Genomic DNA, 20,148 nt, shown 5'->3' on the forward strand with positions numbered 1-20,148 from the left:
TTTCTGATTCATTAATTGTTCTTAATTAAAGAATGTCTATTATTGACAAGTTTCCCCTCTCATTCAGTTGATAACCTAATAAGTTGTCTGTACTGATAATGATCAATAAATAATCAACATGTATTTTTTGATATACATTTTTGCAGTATTTCTACATATCAATAGCTGCCTTTATTTAGACTTGATATATTCAAACCAAATCCAATTCCCATGTCAGAATGACAGTTTGTATTAACTTTAAATGATAATTCCATAAATTATGGAGAATATGCTCAAGCTTGTATTTTATCCTAAATTATACCCATGCTATTTATATTTCTGCATAATAGATTGTCCCAGACAGACGGAAGGTAGTTTTCCCTAAAATATCCCCTATTTCTTTGGAGAGCACTTGATGTATCAGGGTTTTGTGATGCAATATTCTGTTATAAATCAAGTTCTAGGAGCACCTGGGTGGCTCAGCGGTTGAGCATCTGCCTTTGGCTCAGGTAGTGATTCGGGGTCCGGGGATCCAGTCCCGCATTAGGCTCCCTGCGAGGAACCTGCTTCTTCCTCTGCCTGCCTTTGCCTCTCTCTACAAAAATATACAATTTTGGTTTTATAAGCCCAGAGAGTCTCCAAAAGTCATATATTCTTCTTCAACTAAAATCATCTTGACTCAGCGCTGCTTGAGCCATCTATTTCTCTGATATAAAAGACCCTCACCACCCTCTTTGTAATCCATTTGCAGCCCCAGCCAAGGGTATTGGACAGAGTTTCCTGATCTTTAGTTTTCTATTATCAGTCCCCAAACTGACTTATTTGCTTCTTCTACCTTCTGGTTTCAATTTTCTATTTTAGTTATGTTTTCTCAGTCTTATCGAATACATATCCTTTGTTATAATTAGCCTTAACTTATTTTAGAAAGAGAAGGGGTCAGAGTAAAATACATAAATAAAATAAATGGGCTTCAGGGATTCAGTCATCTAGGGCCTTAGCTCTAAAGTCCTTAGATGGACTAACTGGACTAACTAGTCCTTGACCCTCCCTTGTAAAGAGATCCCAAGTCTAGCCACTTCATACATCTCCCACCACTGTCTTGTGCCTGGACTATCATAACAGCCTCCCAGCTGGCCTCCCTGTTTCTATTCTACCCCAAACATCAGATATCATGATCTTTTTTTATAACTATTAAGGTAAAATTTACATATAGTGAAATGCATAGAGCCTAAGCACATGAATTCTGATCAATTATCTACCTGTAACCTTTACACCAATTAAGATTATAAAATGTTCCCATCTCCCCTAGAAAGTGCCCTCATGCACCTTTTCAGAGTCCCCACTCCCCACAGGCAACCACTGTTCTCATTTTATCATCATCCATTGATTGCCTTTGCCTGTTCTTTAATTTACATAAATTGAATCACACAAAATGTACCTTTTTGTGGCTGCCTCCTTTCATGAAAATAAGGCGTCTATGTTGTTTTGTATGTCAGTAGTTCTTTCTCATGACTCAGTAATCTTCCATCTATGAATATTCCACAGTTTGCCCAATCTCATACTGATGAACATTTGTGTTCTTTCCAGTCTAGGGTTATTATGAGTAAAGCTGATATACACACTCATGTAAAAATCTTTTTGTGGACATATGTTCCCATTTCTTTTTTGTAAATTCCCAGGAATGCAATTTCTGGCTTAAAGGGTAGGTCTGTATTTAATATTGTAAGGAACTTGCAAACAGTTTTTCAAAATGGTTATACAATTTCACACTGCTACCAACAATATCGAAGCCTTCTGGTTTCTCTGCATTCTCGTCAGTAGTGTGCATCTTTTCATTTTTAGCTATTCTGGAGGGAGTGTAATGTCATCACGTTATGGGCTTAAATATGCATCTCTTAGATGACTAAAGATCCTGAACACATCTGTATATGCTTATCGGCCATTTATATACTATAAATTGTTCGAGTCCTTTGCCCATTTTTTAGATTGGGTTGCTTGTCTTTTATCATTGAGCTCTAGGAATTATTTATATATTCTGGGTACAAATCCTTTGTATCTGGACATAACTTTTTTCAGATAAATGCATTGCAGATATTTTTTCCTAGTTTTTGGATTGCCCTTTTATTCTCTTAATGATGTCTTTTGATGAAAAACAGTTTCTGAAAAGACCAATTTATCAGTTTTTTCTTTGACATGTTTAGCATTTTGGGGGTCCTCTCTAAGAAACCTCTGCCCATCCTAGAGTCAGGACATTCTCCTTTGTTCTTCTACTAACTTTGTAATTTTAGAATTTACGTTTAGGTATATAATACATCTCAAATTATTTTTGTGTGTAGTATGAGATAGGGATCAAGATTAGCTTTTTTATGTATATTTAACTACTTGTTTCAGAACTATTCATTGAAAAGATTTTTCTTTTCCCATTGAATTGCCTTGGCAACATTGTTAAAAAAATTAATTGATTGTATATGTATGGGTTTATTTCAGGACTCTCCATAATGTCCCATTAATCGATTTGTCTCTCCTTATGCTAATACCACATAATCTTGAGTAGCTTTATAATAAGTCTTGAAATCAAGTTGTGAAGTCCTCCAAATGTGTCCTTTTTCAGAACTGCTTTAACAATTTCAGGTTTTTGCATTTCCATATATGTTTTCTGAACCAACTTATAAACTGTGATCAAGGCACTATAATATTTTAAAAGTAAGCATCATACTAGGCTCCCTGCTTCCCCACAAGCCACCATTGTGAAAACTCTCCAATGACTCCAGTTACTTTTGCAAGAAAATCCAAACATCTAACCATGGCCTCCACATCAGTCTTTTTTTACTCTCTGCTTTTCCTTATTCTCTGCTTTTCCTCTGCTGGGTCCACATAGTAGGGCACTGGGAGAAGTCTATAACAAAGGCTAGATGGAGCCATTATACTCCTGCTCTCCCCAGGGTCCTTCACCACTCCAGGAAAGCCCAATACCAGGAACAATGAAAGGTGACATTCCCATGGCTCTGCCTAAGGATATTTTTTCTCCCTTTACAACATCAGTGAAGTAGCCTGACAGTTTAGGATTTTCCAAATTCTTGCCTTAAATTTAATACCTCTTCTCTTGGCAGCTGATGCTTCCTACTAAATTCCTGCCTGCTTTGGAGATTTTTTTTATTATTACTGTAATCATATAATTTATCAATATTGACAGCATGTAATGATGAATGTATCATATTGATGATCACCTTAATGCATGAGCTTACTTGTAGGTTAATGGCAAGTGCATTGTTTTACATTAATTTTAACATAAAAAGGTTTTCTACATCTAAGACCATGTTGTCTGTGAAGAAAGATAATATCACTTCTTTTCCAGTTTACCATGTTTGATTTTTTAAGTGTTTCCAATAATTTTATTATTCACCATGTTTGATTTTTTTCTGCAGCATTGACAACCATCTGATGTCCCACAAATTTACTTATTATTTTATTGTCTGCTTTCTCCCAGACTAAAATATAAGCTCCATAAATACAGATTTTTTTTTGTCTGCTTGGATCACTGCCTCTTGAACAATGCCTGACTCATAGTAGGTGTTCAATAAATGGTTATAAAATGAGTGAATGGCCTCACTGGCACATAGAAGGGACTTAGGAAATTATAGTCAGTAATAATTACTGTTATTTTACACATTTCACTGCAAGAATAATAATTAACCCTGAAAATAAGAAGTTTTCATTAAGCCAAATTGTTTACAGTACAGTAAATAAAGAACACCAGGATTCCGGCTACCCTAGAGTCTCTGAGTGGATCCCAACTCACTCCCTGTCATGCTCTTTCAAGTAATTCCTGTGGCCATGATAGATGACAACTCAGTTCAGCTGCCAATCTACACAGAGGAACTTCTGTAAACAGGCCACTCTGTCCTGTCATCTCTGCTCACATCCTCCACGGCATCCCTGTGGCCAGGGCTGGCCTGGCTAGAGTGCTGGCCAAGTGGCCAGCGTCCAAGTCTGCAGAGCTGGAGCTGGGACAGGGACTCCTGCCAAAGGCAGCATACAAGACCAAGAGCCAGGGGCAGCCTGTCACAGCCCACTAGGAAAAGCCTGGGTTCCAGTACAAACAGAAGCCAGAGGGCCAAGGGCAGAGCCAAGGCTAGGGTGTTAGAGCCAAGAGCTCAAAATAGGTCAGGAACCAGTACTGGGATGGGGTGGGGGAAGTGGACTTGGTCATGGTCTGCAGGACCAATCAGGACTGGCACTAGTTCTTGTGGGCAGCAAAGCAGGCCTTGGTGGGATGGGCTGGTATAAAGGGCTAGTGGCAAAGAAGACATACGCACCTGCTTGGCATATTCTCTACTAAGCTCCTTTTCCACAACACACCCATGGCTTCAGTGTAACTTCCTGGGAAAGGCTGCTCCTTTTTATAGGGGTTAATTAGGAATGCAACTATTCTGCCCATTTCCAAATGCCTTCTAAGGTGAGCTGACTTCAGAGCCTTATTCCATTTTAGATATGATCACTCACCTGGTAGTTCTTTAAATAGAAAAACAAAAACCATCCCAAACTGAGACTAAAATTCTGGTTGAAATAATAATTATAGCATAATAAACATAATATAAATATAAGGCCATGTAAAGTTATAGTATAATAAATATAAATCTCCTGCCAGTTCCCCTTTAAGCTAATTTGAGAAAACAGTGGGTGATTTAGATCAGTGGTTCTCAAATTTTATGGTCTCTGGACCCCTTTACATTCTTAAAAATTATCGAGGATTCCAAAGAGCTTTTGTTTATGTGGGCTATGTCTATCAATTTGCCATACTAGTAATTAAAACTAAGAATTCTAAAAATTTTTATTCACTTAAAAATATCACTATACCCATGACATAATTTTCATAATTCTTATGAAGAATAACCATAATTTCCAAACCAAAAAAAAATCAATAAGAAGAATGGCATTGTTTTACTTTTTTTTTTTTTATTGTTTTACTGTTTTACAAATTATTTTAGCATCTGGCTTAATGAAAGACAGCTAGACTCTCTGTTTCTACACTCAATCTGTTGCCATATGTTGTTTTGGTTGAAGTTTATGATGAAAAATCTAGTGTTGTTCATATATAGTTGTAAATACACTTTTCAGATAGTACCTGAAAGGGTCTTAGGTACCCCAGGGGTCCTCAGACCATACTTTGAGAATCACTGGTTTAGATAATAATGATATGCCATGCCCAACACTCCTGTGGATCATGGGGATGAGGACAAGCAGAACTCAGAGTGAGAGAAAGGATGATGGGGAGGGGGTGAGTGGGGGTCAGTCATGGAATGGGTACTTCATTATTCAAATATCTTCCTCCCACTCCTCACTCCTGTTGGCCAGGAATAGCCTGATCCCAACTGTCTTCCTCCTGGAAAGGAAGTGCTGGGATGGAACATTCCTATAAGTCAGCCCTGAACCATGATTGGCAGAGACCAAATGCTGAATGGGAAAAATTCGAGGTAGATGGTAGAGTACCCGGAAAGAAGGAGAGTGGAGAGTAGTACTCAAGCCAGGACATACACGGAATCACCTGAGAAATTTAAATGCTGATTTGATCGGCCTGAGGGAAAGCCCGGACAGCAGAGGTTGGAAAGTTCCCCAGGCAATGTTAGTGTGCAGCCAGAGGGCAAGAACCACCAGCTTGAAGCAGGCTCAGAAAGCAGGACCAGCTGGGCTTAAATTTGTGTTCCACTAGTTATATATACAATTTACTAGTTGTATAACCTCAGACCAATTACTGGTTTTCAACTTATTCACCTGTAAAATGGGAATACCATTCTGGATGTTGTGGATATTAAATGAGATCATCCACTTAAAGTTCTTAGCACTGTGACTGGCATAAGAGATGTACTCAGGAAGTCTGAGCTGTTATATTGGTTATGGTGATTTTGGTGCAGGCGAGCAGCCTCTGTAAGCTCCAATAGATCTCCCACCTGGCTCCTCTGTCTCCCCATCTCTGGAAATACAGGGAGGCAGTGACTTCCCCACCCACCCACCCAGGATTTTCGCAGAGGAATAAGACAGTTGGCTGAAGGGCACAAATGTGATATCACTGGAAACAGGTGTGGGAAAAACCAGCGAGATGCAATGATGTTTACACTATGTGTGTGCACACACATGTGTATATACTCTGTAGTCACACTCAGACATTGTTTTTCCTTTTGAAATTATTAGAACATCTCAAATCTATTGCAGATGGCAGAGGGGAAAACGCAGAGTGGAAATATTTTAATGGCTTATTCTTGGCCCATGGACTGTCCATAGAGATCTGGGACGAATGAGACTCACTCCTCATTTGTCCTTGAGAACATCATCATTACACATTACACACAGCATTCTGCCTTGGAGTTCATCAGATCATCCACAAAAAGCTAACAGCAACACGAAATGGGGGCCAGGGAAGGGTAGAAAGACCTGGAACGCTCTCTGAACAGGCAGTACAGCCATGACTCAATATTTTTATTAAGAGGCAGAATGAATCATGTAACACTTCTTCTAGAATTACTGGATGTGGACGGCTCCTCCAGCTGTTTACAGGGTGGAATTTGAGAGCCTTCAAACACAGATGTGCTGCTGAGTTTCATGACATCCACCCAAAGAGATGAGCCTGCCACACTGATGACCGACTAGTTTAATTTCCTTCAGGTTCATTGGCTTTTGCGAATTCACACAGAGAGGAGCGCCAGATAGGCTGAAGTAATTCACAGAAATAGACTGGGGGGATTTAGAAATAAATCCTAGAAATAGACTAGGGCCAATCCTGTGGCTCCTGCAGGAACTACACCTAATCATCCAGGACAGAGTTGTCTGGGCTGCCTCAGACCACAAAGGGAACCACAAAAATAGGAAGATAATTGGATCCAGGGATCAACAGTTTCATAAGGAGCAAGACTACACAGGCTAATCCTTCAGACTCAGTGGGATAAGCAGCAATTAGTAAACTTCATTAAAGGATCAACCTTCATCTTGAACATTGACACTAAGTTAAGCCATGGACATACTGAACTGATTAAAAGTCCAGGAGACTGACCACATGTCAAGATTTCACCTTCCAATCAGCCTCATGCCAGATGTCCTGGAGGCCAGACTCTCATAAAGTGGCTGAAACCAAAAAGGGTTGAGGTCTTTTGTGGTTTTTATTATTATCATTATTATTATTATTGGTTGTATTCACAGCTCTAAATGTATGTTCTATCAAGAGACAATTTACTAGCTTGAAAACCACTTTGCCAAACTGCTTGGTATGAAATGATTTTTCAGGCTTTGCAGGCACATTATGTGGGTGTTTTCCTCTCTTCCTCTCCATTTAAGTATGCCCTAGGCACCTTGGAGGGGGCTACACTACTTCAACAGGGGGTGCCAGAGCTCTGCCTTTTGACAAGAAAATGCTGAGTTCTGTCCTTGCCTCATCCAGGACAGCCAACCAAAGTGGGGACACAAGGTAGTGATATACTCTCAAACATGGACCTCACCCCCACCACACTCTCACTGGCTCTGATCTATATTCCACAGAGAACTAAGCCTTCAGTGGCCTCCTGAATGGGGAAGACTCCCACTACCTCAGTCCTCGGACTCTCTCCTCACAGACTGTGCTGGGCAGGAAGAGAGCCGGGCTCCCTGCAGAATAGTTGCCACTCCCTCAGCTATCTACAAGCTGAAGCTTATCCTTGGATCAAGATCCTCTCCTAGGGGTCTAACCAGGAATTTTGTTTTGTTTCATTGTGGGTTTTTTTTTAAATTTTTTTTAAAGATTTTATTTATTTGAGAGAGAACAAGTAAAGGGGAGGGGCAGAGGAAGAGGGAGAAGCAGACACCCCACTGAGCAGGGAGCACTATGTGGCTGGATCCCGGACCCTAGGATCATGACCTGAGCTGAAGGCAGACACTTAACTGACTGAGCTACGCAGGTGCCCCTGTTTCGTTGTGTTTAAAGTGTTAGGTTTAAGGAAGCCATGAAGCTGAATGAAATGGAAATCAATTTAAACTTGGTTAAAAACATAGCTCCTAATGTTTGCATCATGGAAGAGTTCTCTAATCACGTATTCTTTCTTTTTATTTATTTTTTAAATTTTTTTTTAATTTTTATTTATTTATGATAGTCACACAGAGAGAGAGAGACACAGAGACACAGGCAGAGGGAGAAGCAGGCTCCATGCACCCGGAGCCCGACGTGGGATTCGATCCCGGGTCTCCAGGATCGCGCCCTGGGCCAAAGGCAGGCGCCAAACCGCTGCGCCACCCAGGGATCCCTCTTCTTTCTTTTTAAAGAGGCTAAGTTGACTAAAATAATTTAACTGAGTTTAGAATGGCAATGTTTAGACAAACAAGCTCATACATTTTGGACAAGTCTAAATACTTTAAAAGCCTATAAAATTAGTTCATTACATTTCTCAGATATTTAAATTTTATGCCCCCAATAATATTTGTTTTGTGAACATATATTTCATTACTTCTGCTAATTCCCCTACCCTCTAGCCTGTGATCTGGGGAGACGTGAATATGCAGGGCAAGGGAAGAAGATCAATTAAGTTATTGGGGAATGGGGCAGAAAAAAGGGGGCTGAAGATGGCATTCCCCCATACTGATGACAGTTTTCCCTGGGACTAAATAAACATGTTTCCACAAGTCACAAAAGCAAACAAAACAACAATAAAATCTTTTTCTCTCTCTCTCTCTTACTCATATACACATCACAGCAAAGTAATAATGAAGCTTACCTGTTCCTGAATTGCACGTTTTAACAGAGGGAGACCCATGATAAACTTCACTCTCTGAAATGTCAAAGCTCTCATTTCATCCAGACTTAAATCATACCTGTGAAGAACAGATACACAGTTGGTGTTAAGACATCGACGTGGTAACTCTGAGTAGAGCCTTTGAACCAAGGTATATGATAGAACAGACAACTTTGTTAAATCTCTTTACATCTCCTGTGCAATACTGCAATACTGCATGTCAAAGACGACCTGCTGTGTGGGACACACAGGCCATGTGTTCAATACAGTGGGGTCAACGTGGAAGGAAGGAAGGAAGGAAGGAAGGAAGGAAGGAAGGAAGGAAGGAAGGAAGGAAGGAAGGAAGGGAGTTCCTGACAGGGTGACCTTAAAACAAAACTTCAACATCCCTTCTGCAGGGGCAAAAGATTTTCATGTTTCTGAGATGACTCAAGAGCAGCATTTGGGGAGATGGGAGAGGAGGGAGTGATCTGTGTGGCACAAGGGGTGGACTGTAGCAGCCATGAGAAGTGTCACCTAGAGTATCCTTCAAGAGCACCCACAGTAGGGAGCAGAGTTTTCCAACAACCTCCAGCTGCCATACCTCGGAATTAATTGTGGCATTCACACCAGGCGATTTTCCTCTCAGGCTGTTCCCAGCTGGTAGCAACTGACTAGGGCAAGCTTCTAGATTAGGTCAATTACTGCCTAATAGGCAACTTATACCAGGAGACACCCCCACCCCCACACTGACCCACTGAGACTTTATCACAGCATTGTGCCCTCTCTGCTTTCTCATTTCATGGTGTCAGGCCTGCCTACACACGTTCTGAAGCTTTTCCCCCTGACCTTCCTCTAGCTCCCTCCCATCATCCTTCACAGATTTGAGTGTTCCCCCACTCCCCACCCCATAAATCATTTGCTCATCTAGTCCCATCTTGGTGTCTGCTTCTCAATGAACTTAAACTGACACAGGAGGGGAAGTTCCACTCTGTCACTTAAAATGTTTAAACGCAAAGTATAGCCTGAGCCTGGAAGAAATCTCACTCAGGTTTGATTCCTGGCTCTGTCACCAATGTGCAACCAACATCAAGAGACCTGGCCTCCCAGTACCTCTGTTCTCTCACCTGTAAGATGAGAATAATAATTATATATAACTCAAAGAATTATCACCTCAAATGCTTTTCCCAGTGCTTGCATATATATAGTAAGTGCTCAATAATATAAACCTCTATTCATACCCATACCCCTCCTTCTCCTCCTCAAGGGCAGGAACTGTGTTAGATCTGTATTTACAGTATCAGCACAAATCCACAGCCTGGAGACAGTATACCCCATTAAATGGTGTTTGAACTTAAATTTCTTTGATTCCTATAGTTTCATGACTAGATCCTGAAGACAGTGTTCTCATGTATGTCCCAAAAAAGCATGCCAACTACATATATTATCCCTATATAAAGTTCATTTCCAACAGGAAATACAAACTGCATGGGTGTAGGGTCCCAAGTCTTGAACTGTGTAGCCCCTCAGGACCAGTGCAGTGTCTCACATTTAAACATTTTTCCTAAATACCTGTTGGCCAATTGCCCCAGACCAAGAAAGAACCAATTCAACCATCCTAGTTTTCTCTCAACCATTCAGTTGGCAGATAACAAAAAAATCCAAGGGGAACTTACCATTCATCCTGGAATGTGAAAAAATACCCACCCACTCTCCCAAAAATAAGAAAGGACATAGAAATCACCCAACCAAACAACCTTTTTTTTTTTTTTTTTTTGAGTCAGCTAATAGACCTGATCTCAGAACAACTAGCTGGGATTTCAGTATAAGCATTACTGCATAAAATCAGCATTTTCCCTAAGGGGAACAGAAAATAAACATTCCATTGTCAATGAAACTAGGAGTCAGGAAAACTCTCCAGATAACTAACGTAGAAGCAAAACCTGTGTGAGTTGATGCAGGATTGAGGCAAGAGGAAGTGGCAAGAGGAACCACAGAAAGAGATCTCACAGCACAAGGGCCAAATGGTGGCAACTCTCAAAAATGCATGTAAAAATTCACTTTCTAAACGTAAGATGTAAACACATTGAGATGTAAAACTTGTAGCTCTGATCTGGAACAGCAAGACAGGAATGGTAAACCAAACTGGCAAGTAAGAAGGCTCACTGGTCCCTGAGCTAGGTTTAGGGTCAGTGCAACATGCAGAATCACATGGACAGCCCATGTTTGAAAGAAGCAGCCTATCTCTGTGGCAGCAGGGAAGGGAAAAGGCTCTACGTTGTGTAAAGGAGCTATCCCAGACCACTATCTCAGCTTCTCTGGCTCCCCAACCCTGAAACCTCTTAAAAAAGCCAAGCCAGAAATCATCCAATTATATTCAAATCATCCAATTATAAGTAATAAAGAGATACTAGCATAGACGATTCTATAAGAAAAATAGAGAAAAAGAGCAAGCCACTGGCAATTGGCAATGTAGGTGTCCAGTAGGGTTCTGGGCATCAGTGAGGACAGGAGGCCTTCAGAGCACACAGGGTGTCAGGGAGCTTGTAAAATATGGGCTCAGCTAAAGTCTAGCCTTAGCCTGATTCAGTGGGACATTCTGGAGTATAAATGGCACCATGGCATTGTCCCATCCTGTCCTTCAGTCGTGGGCAGAAAGTATAACCTCAGCCATTTCCTGGGAAGGTAACTCTCATAAGTCAAGGACAATTCCATGGAAGTTCAGCTATGAGTTGATACCAGTCAACACTGACAGCAACTAGTAGATGAGTGTACAGGTTTGGTAGAGTGTCAGGGTAGGGTATTACCTGCTAAGCTAATGACTAAGTAAGTCAGAAAAATAATTAAAAGAAAGGAAAAAATAAATTATTAAAAGAAAAGTAGAAAATTAATCAGTTAGGAAACAGAAAAATTATAAATAAATCCAAAATCTTGCTCTGCAAAAAAAAAAAAAAAGCACAGGAGGTGGTTGTTAAACATTGCTCTGGTAGTATTAGCCAATGCAATTTGACAAGGGAAAGAAATTAGAGAAAATGAAATTGGAATGAAACAGAACTATGTAGAGATGATCCATATGTTTCATTGATTGTATTAATGGCCCCTATGCTAGACCTCCTCTGATCCCTGCCCTATGACACTGTAGTTCCCATAAAGAGGCAGAGTATACTTGCCTACCCCTTCAGTCTGGGCTTGGCCACATGATTTGTTTTCATCATTAAAATACTGGTAGTGGGGATCCCTGGGTGGCTCAGCAGTTTAGCACCTGCCTTCAGCCCAGGGCATGATCCTGGAGTCCTGGGATCGAGTCCCACATTGGGCTCCCTGCATGGAGCCTGCTCCTCCCTCTGCCTGTGTCTCTGCCTGCCTCTCTCTCTCATGAATAAATAAAAATCTTTAAAAAAAATAAAATAAAATATTGGTAGATTTGAGAAAAGCAAAAGCTTGGAAAATAATCTAGGAAAATGCCTAGGCTAGTTTGCCATGTGGACAAGAGATATAAAGTAAGAGACATGTGAGGAGAGCCCAGTTATCTCACCCAAGGCCATTCTAGATCAGCGTACCTCCAGGCAAGGCCCAAACTGGGAGAGCCTGGTCAAGATCAAAAGAGCTGCCTATCCACAGTTGACTTCATCAATGAGCCCAGCCAAGATCAGAAGAACCTCTCAGCCACCTACAATAATAAATCCTTATTGTTTTGAAGCACTACATTTTGCATCATAGCTAACTGATACAATATGACTGTATACCTGGAACCCTCAAGACAACCAACTAAAATTACTGAAAACAAGAAGAGTTTGACAGGAAACATAATTAATGAAAGTCAGTAGCTTTTATATGGATATGTAAACAATCAGTTTGAAAATACATGGAAGAAAAGATTCCACTTGCAAAAGTTATAAAATAAAAGAAAAATATACTTAAGAATAAACTTTTTAGATGTACTTATATGAATAAAACTGTAAAACACTCCTAAAGAACACAAGAAAAGACTTGAACAAACAGAAATATGTACCATGTGGGTTTTTAAAAAGATTTTATTTATTTATTTGAGAGACAGAGATATAGCATGAGTTGGGGGAAGGAGCAGAGGGAAAGGGAGAAGCAGACTCCTCGCTGAGCAGAGAGCCTGACTCTGACTTGGGGCTCCATCCCAGAATCCTGAGATCATGACCTGAGCCAAAATCAGTTGCTTAACTAACTGAGCCACCCAGGCCCACTCCACTGTATGTTTTAATAGGAAGACAATACTATAAAGAAATAACTTCTTCCTAAGTTAATTTATACATCCAATATGATCTAAATTTTAAAAATGCCAATAAAGGATTTGAAGTTTGTATATAAAAGAAAGCAAAAATACCCAGAAAAAAACTCTAAAAATGCAGAGCTATGATCTCTATCAGATAAGATGAGTAATTTAACTAATGCAAAATAAGCAGAAAATTAAGAGGAGTGCCTGAGTGGTTCAGCTGGTTGAGCAGCGGACTCTTCATTTTGGCTCAGGTCATGACCTCAGGGTCCTGAGTTCAAGCCCCACATCAGGCTCTGCACTCAGTAGGGAGTTTGCTTCAGGATTCTCTCTCTGTCCCTGCTCTCTCTCTCTCTCTCTCTCTCTGATAGATAGATACATAAATAAATAAATAAATAAACAAATAAATAAATAAATAAACAAACCTTTTTTAAAAAAATAGAATGTCAAGAAACAGAAGTAAATGCTTATTATGGAAATTTAATATATGTAAAGACAAAGGTAAGACATCAAATTATTAGAAAAAACAAGACATTGAGATGTTCCAGTGGGGTAGCCAACAGGGAGAAATAAAATAGTTAGATTCCTATTTCACACCACATCTAGAATAAATTCCAAGTAGATCAATGATTTGAATATGGGGGAGAAATAAAACCACAAAGTATTAAAATAAAACATGAACTGCTTTATAATCATAATGCAAAAAACTGTTTATAATATTTAGAAGCCATAAAGAAAATCATGAGAAATGTAACTTCATAATAGCAAAAAACTTTTGCATGACAAAACAATAAGACTAGTCAAAAGACAAATGACAAAATGGAACAAAATATTTATTACTGATGTCGTTGCAAAGAAGCCAATTTCCCTAATTAGAAAGCTCCTATAATTTATTAAAAACAGACCAACAAGTAGGCAAGTGATTTGAACAGATGGCCCACATAATAAGAAATACAAATATCACAAATACATTTTTATTTATTTTCACAAATATATTTTAAATTTCTGCTGTCATATGCGATAAAAGAAGCACAAAGTAAAGATACACTGAAATATCAATTTTCACCTATTACATGAACAAATCCAGATAGTGTGATAACACACCATGTTGGCAAACTTTTATGCACTAGCCTGGTGGGGGAGATGGGAATGGAGTACATGAATTGTACCAATTTATACATACAGCAATTAGACAGTATCTACCAAAATTACAAATGAACCAACCTTTTGACTTAGCAATTCCACTTCTAGAAACTTATTCTTTGGATGTCCTCACACATGTAAAGAGCATATGTAGGTTATAGAGTAATACAAACGACATATCCTCTTTTTTAATAAGCTAGTATTCATTAATTACGAATTCTGTAGTCAAAAAAGAAAAATGTGGATCAAGAGACATTTCACACTATGAAGAGTAGGTAGTAAAGCCTATGGGAATGCCATGAAGTGTGTTATACAGACAAGATTCTAAAACATAAGTTATTAGCTATTTTCTTCATGTTTCCATTCCAGTAACTTTTTGATAAAATGGTTGTTATTAATCTACTTTAAAATTTTAATTCACATCTATCTCACATTAAATTAAGCTTCGTGGGATTCCCTGGGTGGCGCAGCGGTTTAGCGCCTGCCTTTGGCCCAGGGCACGATCCTGGAGACCCGGGATCGAATCCCACGTCGGGCTCCCGGTGCATGGAGCCTGCTTCTCCCTCTGCCTGTGTCTCTGCCTCTCTCTCTCTGTGTGACTATCATAAATAAATAAAAATAAATCTTTAAAAAAAATAAATTAATTAATTAATTAATTAATTAAGCTTCGTGCTCATACTGATACAAAGCATCACATAGGACTCAAGTCTGAATAATTATTTTACATTAATCTATGCAGAAAAATAAGACCTACTTACTGCAAGATCAAGTGAGGACAGTGAATGCACAATGATACACACACTGGCCAAAGGAACTGAGAAAGTATTAGAAAACTATAAAATAGACAGAACTCAAGAAAAACTGGGTTACTGATAAATACCCAAGTTAAAGAAATTCTGTATTCAAAGTGATGGAGGGATGGGGAAGAAGACTACATATTTGCTTGCGTATATGTTGTTGCTATTTTTTTATTCTCTTCTGGGACACACCATAAACTACTAACAGTGTTTACTTTTTTGCATATGAGGGGCAGATGTGGGGGAAATGTGGCAAATGGAAAATAGTACTTTACCTTTTTATGTGTTCCAACTTCTGAAACATATTAAAATACCTTTTGAAAAAAGATATTTAAAAATATTCTTTTTTAGATATTTTAAATTGTACATTTAAAATGACCACTAGATGGCAACTGTTCTTCATTGATCTGCCACCATAAAGTATTCATGCAACAAAAAAATTAAAGCTAGGTGAAGAAGTCTTAGAAACTTCCTGAAAACTTGAGCACCTGATTAGCTTAATAAGGATATGTAAATTCTTAACATTTTTCAATAAAAAAGGTAACAATCTCTACAATGGGGAAAAAAATCAGGATTTTAGGAACACTCCCCACTTCCCCGAGTTCTCTAAACCCCTACACAACATGAATATCTGCGTGTTTTCTATCTTTAAATATCAACCTCCACATTTAGCAATTTTAATAGGCCATCTCAGATGCTATTTGTATAACAATGGGGTAGAAATTATAAACAATGTTTTTTTTGGTATTTTAACATATATAATTTTTCTCTGTTCTCAAATCTATCTCCAATCTATAAGATTCAAGATATGTCAAATATTCTCTATGCCTCAGGTAACAGACAGAAGCCCTATTGAATTAAGAGCCTTGGCAAGATCCTGGATGGATGGCATTAGTGTCAATATTAGGAGGTGAGGGACACTTTGAGGACAGCTGTGGGGGTATAGAGAGGGCCCTAGCAGTATCACCATCATCTGACTTATCTTTTGGTGTTCTGTATAGGAGTTAGCTTGGAAAAACCAAAACAAAACAAAACAAAACAAAACAGTGCCATTACTAAGAACAAACTTGAAAACCTCTGCCAGGGTATGCCACAAGCAAAAACTGAAATGGGATACTAATTTCATCTTCCCTGAGAGAGGTGTGAGGTGTAGACATCCAGCATGAGTAAAACACCTCTCTGGGAAGTCTCACATGTGTAATCAAGACCAAACTACAAGGTACTAACTACAAAATAAAAATAAATTAAAAATAAAAATCTAATCATAAACACCTACGAGAATAGCTAAAGGAAATAATACTGACAATATCAAGTGTTTAGGAGGATGCTGAGCAACTGGATTGCTCCTTTGTTGGTGGTGGGAATAAAAAATGGTATGGCCACTCTGGAGGGGTTTGACAGCATCTTCTGAAATTAAAGATAGATTTATATAACTCAGCAATCCCCCTCCCAGGTATTTACCCAAGAGAAATTAAATTATCTGCTTACATGAACACTTATACATGAATGTTTATAGCAACTGCATTTGCAGTTGCCAAAAACTAGAAAGAATCCAAATGTCCCTCAACTGGGGACAAAAGTGTGGTATAGCCATACAATGTGCTACTGAGTAATAGACCAGGAGTGAACTACTGGTACACACAACCACTTGAAGAGATCTCAAAGATTTTGTGTTGAGTAGGAAAAAAGTGAATTTCAAGAAATCACATATGGTGCCAACTTTATGACATTCTCAAAATGACAAATGATAGCAATGAAGAATACATCGGTGGCCACCAGTGGGTAGAGTGATGGGGAGAATCTGACTCTAAAGGAGAAACCTAGGAAGTTCCTATGGTGATGGAAGAGTTCCATGTCCTGATTGTGTTGGTAGCTACACAAAACTATATGAGTGAATGACACACACACATATGCACACACACACACACACACACACACATATACACACAAATAGATGTCCTCTCAAAAGATGTGAACAAACATTTCACAAAAGAGATATACAAATGGCCAATAAGCACACAAAAAAAGTGTTCAGTGACGCTAGTCACCATGGAGATGGAAATGAAAACCACAATGAGATACCACCATAAACCCACCTGAATGGCTAAAAAAAAATTTTTAATAGCAAAATAATATGTTAACAAGAATGTAGAGCAACCAATACTCCCATAATTTGTTGTGAACATATATAATGACACAATTATTTTGGGGAAAGGTCTGTCAGTCAATTTCTCATAAATTAAACATATACCTAACTTTATGATTTAACAATTATACTCCTAGATATTTACCAAAGAGAAACCAAATGCTCACAAAATTCTTATAGTAGAAGGTTCATATCACCTTTACTCATAATAGTCCCAAACTGGAAACAACCCAAGTATCCATCACTAAGAGAACAGAGAAAAAAACCTGTATAGTCATGGAAAAGAATACTGCTTAGCAATAAAAATGAATGTACTAGTGATACACATACATGACATCTATTAAACCTAGAAAACATTATGCTGAGCTCTCTTGAATCACTTGCTCTTCAGGAAACCAGCCGCCATGATATGAGGACACCCAAGTAACTTTATCAAGAGGTCCACACAGGGAGAAACTGAGGCCTCCTGCCAACAGCCATGTGGGTGGACCATGTTGAGAGCGAATCTTTCAGCCACAGTTAAGCCTTTATATGACTTCAGACCTGACCAACATCCTACCTGCAACCTCATGACAGACCCAGAGCCACCTAAGATGCTCTGAAATTCCTGACCCACAGAAACCAGGTGAGATAATACACATTACCATTTATGATGCTAGTTTTGAGGTAATTTGTTATGTATCAATAGATAATACACAAGGTATTGTCATACAATATTGTATGACAATACCTTGTGTATTCATGCCCCCCTACACACAACTGATGGGCATGAACTAGTATCTTACTTTTACACATTTTAATAATAATGTAATATACCAAGAACAAGGCATAAATCATAAAATTATAGCCTAATGAATTCTCACAAGGAAAGCACACCTGTACAATCCCTACCCAAGTCAAGGAGAATCACATTACATCTCCAGCACACAGAGTCACCCTTCTCCAGAATCTCAGCACACAGAGTCTCTCTATCAATCATTACTCCCTCTCTCCTGCCCACTGCTAGCTGCTCTCATGACTTGGAACTCTGTAAATTATTTTTGACTGCTTTTGAATATTAAAGAACTGGGATTAGACCTTATGTATTCTTTCGTGTCTCACTTCTTTTGCTCAACACGGCTAATAAGATTCATCTTTGGTGTCTACCGTAGCTGTAAATCATTCATTTTCACTGCTATAGAAGATTAAATCGAATTAGCATACCACCAAAAATATGCTGAGTGAACATACTGTGCGATTTCACATAAATTAAATTCTAAAACTGACAAAATTAAAATATAGTAGGAAAAAAAACAGAACAGTGGTTCCTCTGGGAGAGTTCCCATATACCCCTCAGAAGGTTCCCCATATTGTTAACATCTTACATAACCCTGGCGCGTTTGTCAAAACTAAGAAAGCAGCATTGGTTCATTACTATTCCCTAAAATCTAGACTTCATTCGAATTTTTGTACTTCTTCCACCAGTGTCCTGTTTCCATTCCAGGATCCCATCCAAGATGCCACACTGCGTTTTGTTGACATGATTTTTTAGCATCCTCTGATTTGTGACAGTTCCTCAATCTTCCCATGTTTTTCATCACCTCGACACTTTTGAAAAGCATTGGTCATGTATTTTGTTGAATATCCTTCAGTTTGGCTTGTCTGGTATTTCTCTCATGTCCAGACAGAGGTTATGGGTTTTGGGGAACTCTCTGTGTTATCTTCACAGGTTTTTTTTTGTAAATTGAAAATTATTCCAAAATTAAAAGTCCATTTTGAAAAGAAATAAGAAAGAAGGCAACAGTATCAACAACAAAAAAGTTCTTTTGCACTTTTTGAAAAACCTTTTAAAAACCCAACCAATAAAAAACCACTTTAAAGAAGTGGTTTGTATATCTTTTTTTTTCCTCAAAATCAGTTTGGGTGTAATAGAAGGTGCATCTTCATACACCAAATTTGAATGCCTTCCTGATAAGAAATATCCATGGTGCCCAGTCTTGGACCATCACGTGATTCTAGGCAGTAACCATGTTGCTGGAATGAATTCAGACAAGAACTTGAAAATCAACTCTGGTTTCCCAGCATGGCTCTGCTTCAGTAACCTGTACCATCATCCTGGTCCCTTTTATAATTTTGCTTTAGGAGACATCTCCAGCTGGGCCCAGGATAAACTCCCCCATCAATCTCTTCTTGTTGAAAATGGCAAAAATCAAAATGCTCATCTTCATTAGAAAGTGAGGTACAACCTGGCTGCCAAGCACTCACACAAATGAAAGGAGGTGGTGAAGAACAGATCCCCTGAGGCAGTGAGCAGAGAAACCCTCGTCTTCTAGCAAATACCACAGCTACCTCACAACCTGACCTCCCACCTCCAGAGCCTCCGCCCACCCCTGTGAGCCCCTGCACAGCCAGGATGACCTAACCCTGAGTGGAAACAGAAACCATTGAATCATCCTGTGGTAACTGTCAAAGACTATGGGCTCTGAACCTACAAGGGTGACAGAAAATACTAAGGGAGGGTTTTCTAAGCACTGCGGTTTTAATTGTAGCTGTGAAGTTCACTCAACCACAGAGATGTACACTTACTTCTGATTGGCAAAGTCTAGGCAAGTAGCTTGAGGAAGGCATGAAGATCGAGAGAAAGGAAGGAAGAGGAAGAAAAGATCCTCTCAGTCAGAGACAAAAGCCATCAGGAATCCCTGACAGGAGGAACTTCTAATCCACACACCACATCCTTGGCTTGCCAGGCAGTGACTGAACCTCTCAGTCCTCTCTTTCTGCCTTCCTTCCCCAGCTTGCATCAAGCATCCCCGCCACCTTAAACACAAGGAACTCAAAACAAGTCAGGCCTGTTCCTACCCCACAGGAGCTCAGACTCTAGCCTAGAAGACACAAGGGTAGATGGAGGGTCCCCAAACAATGTGATACAATAAAATGTCACACATTATCATTAGCCCTCAAGAGGCCAGAGCCTGTTGTTGCCTCCCCAGGGATGGCATAGTTGTTTTCTGGAATAGAAAGCTTCCAGTTTCTATTTTACTATTCCGGTTTACTATTTTACTATTCAAGTAAGGGTGTTTACCCTTACTTGGTGCTGCAGGGGCTATGAGAAGGCAGAGGAGCAAGCTT

General features: G+C 39.3%; 1 protein-coding gene across 1 annotated transcript in view; it reads right to left on the reverse strand.

Moving 5' to 3' along the window:
* The window catches only part of ACOXL (acyl-CoA oxidase like), a 351,756-nt gene that overhangs the window by 321,103 nt on the left and 10,505 nt on the right, over positions 1–20,148 (reverse strand). Inside the window, exon 2 of the mRNA XM_041756084.1 lies at positions 8,712–8,808. Within this exon, the coding sequence (XP_041612018.1) occupies positions 8,712–8,808 (97 nt within the window). The remainder of the gene's footprint in view (positions 1–8,711; positions 8,809–20,148) is intronic.

This window comes from Vulpes lagopus, chromosome 5 (assembly GCF_018345385.1).
Source record: "Vulpes lagopus strain Blue_001 chromosome 5, ASM1834538v1, whole genome shotgun sequence".
Classification (NCBI taxonomy): Eukaryota; Metazoa; Chordata; class Mammalia; order Carnivora; family Canidae; genus Vulpes; species Vulpes lagopus.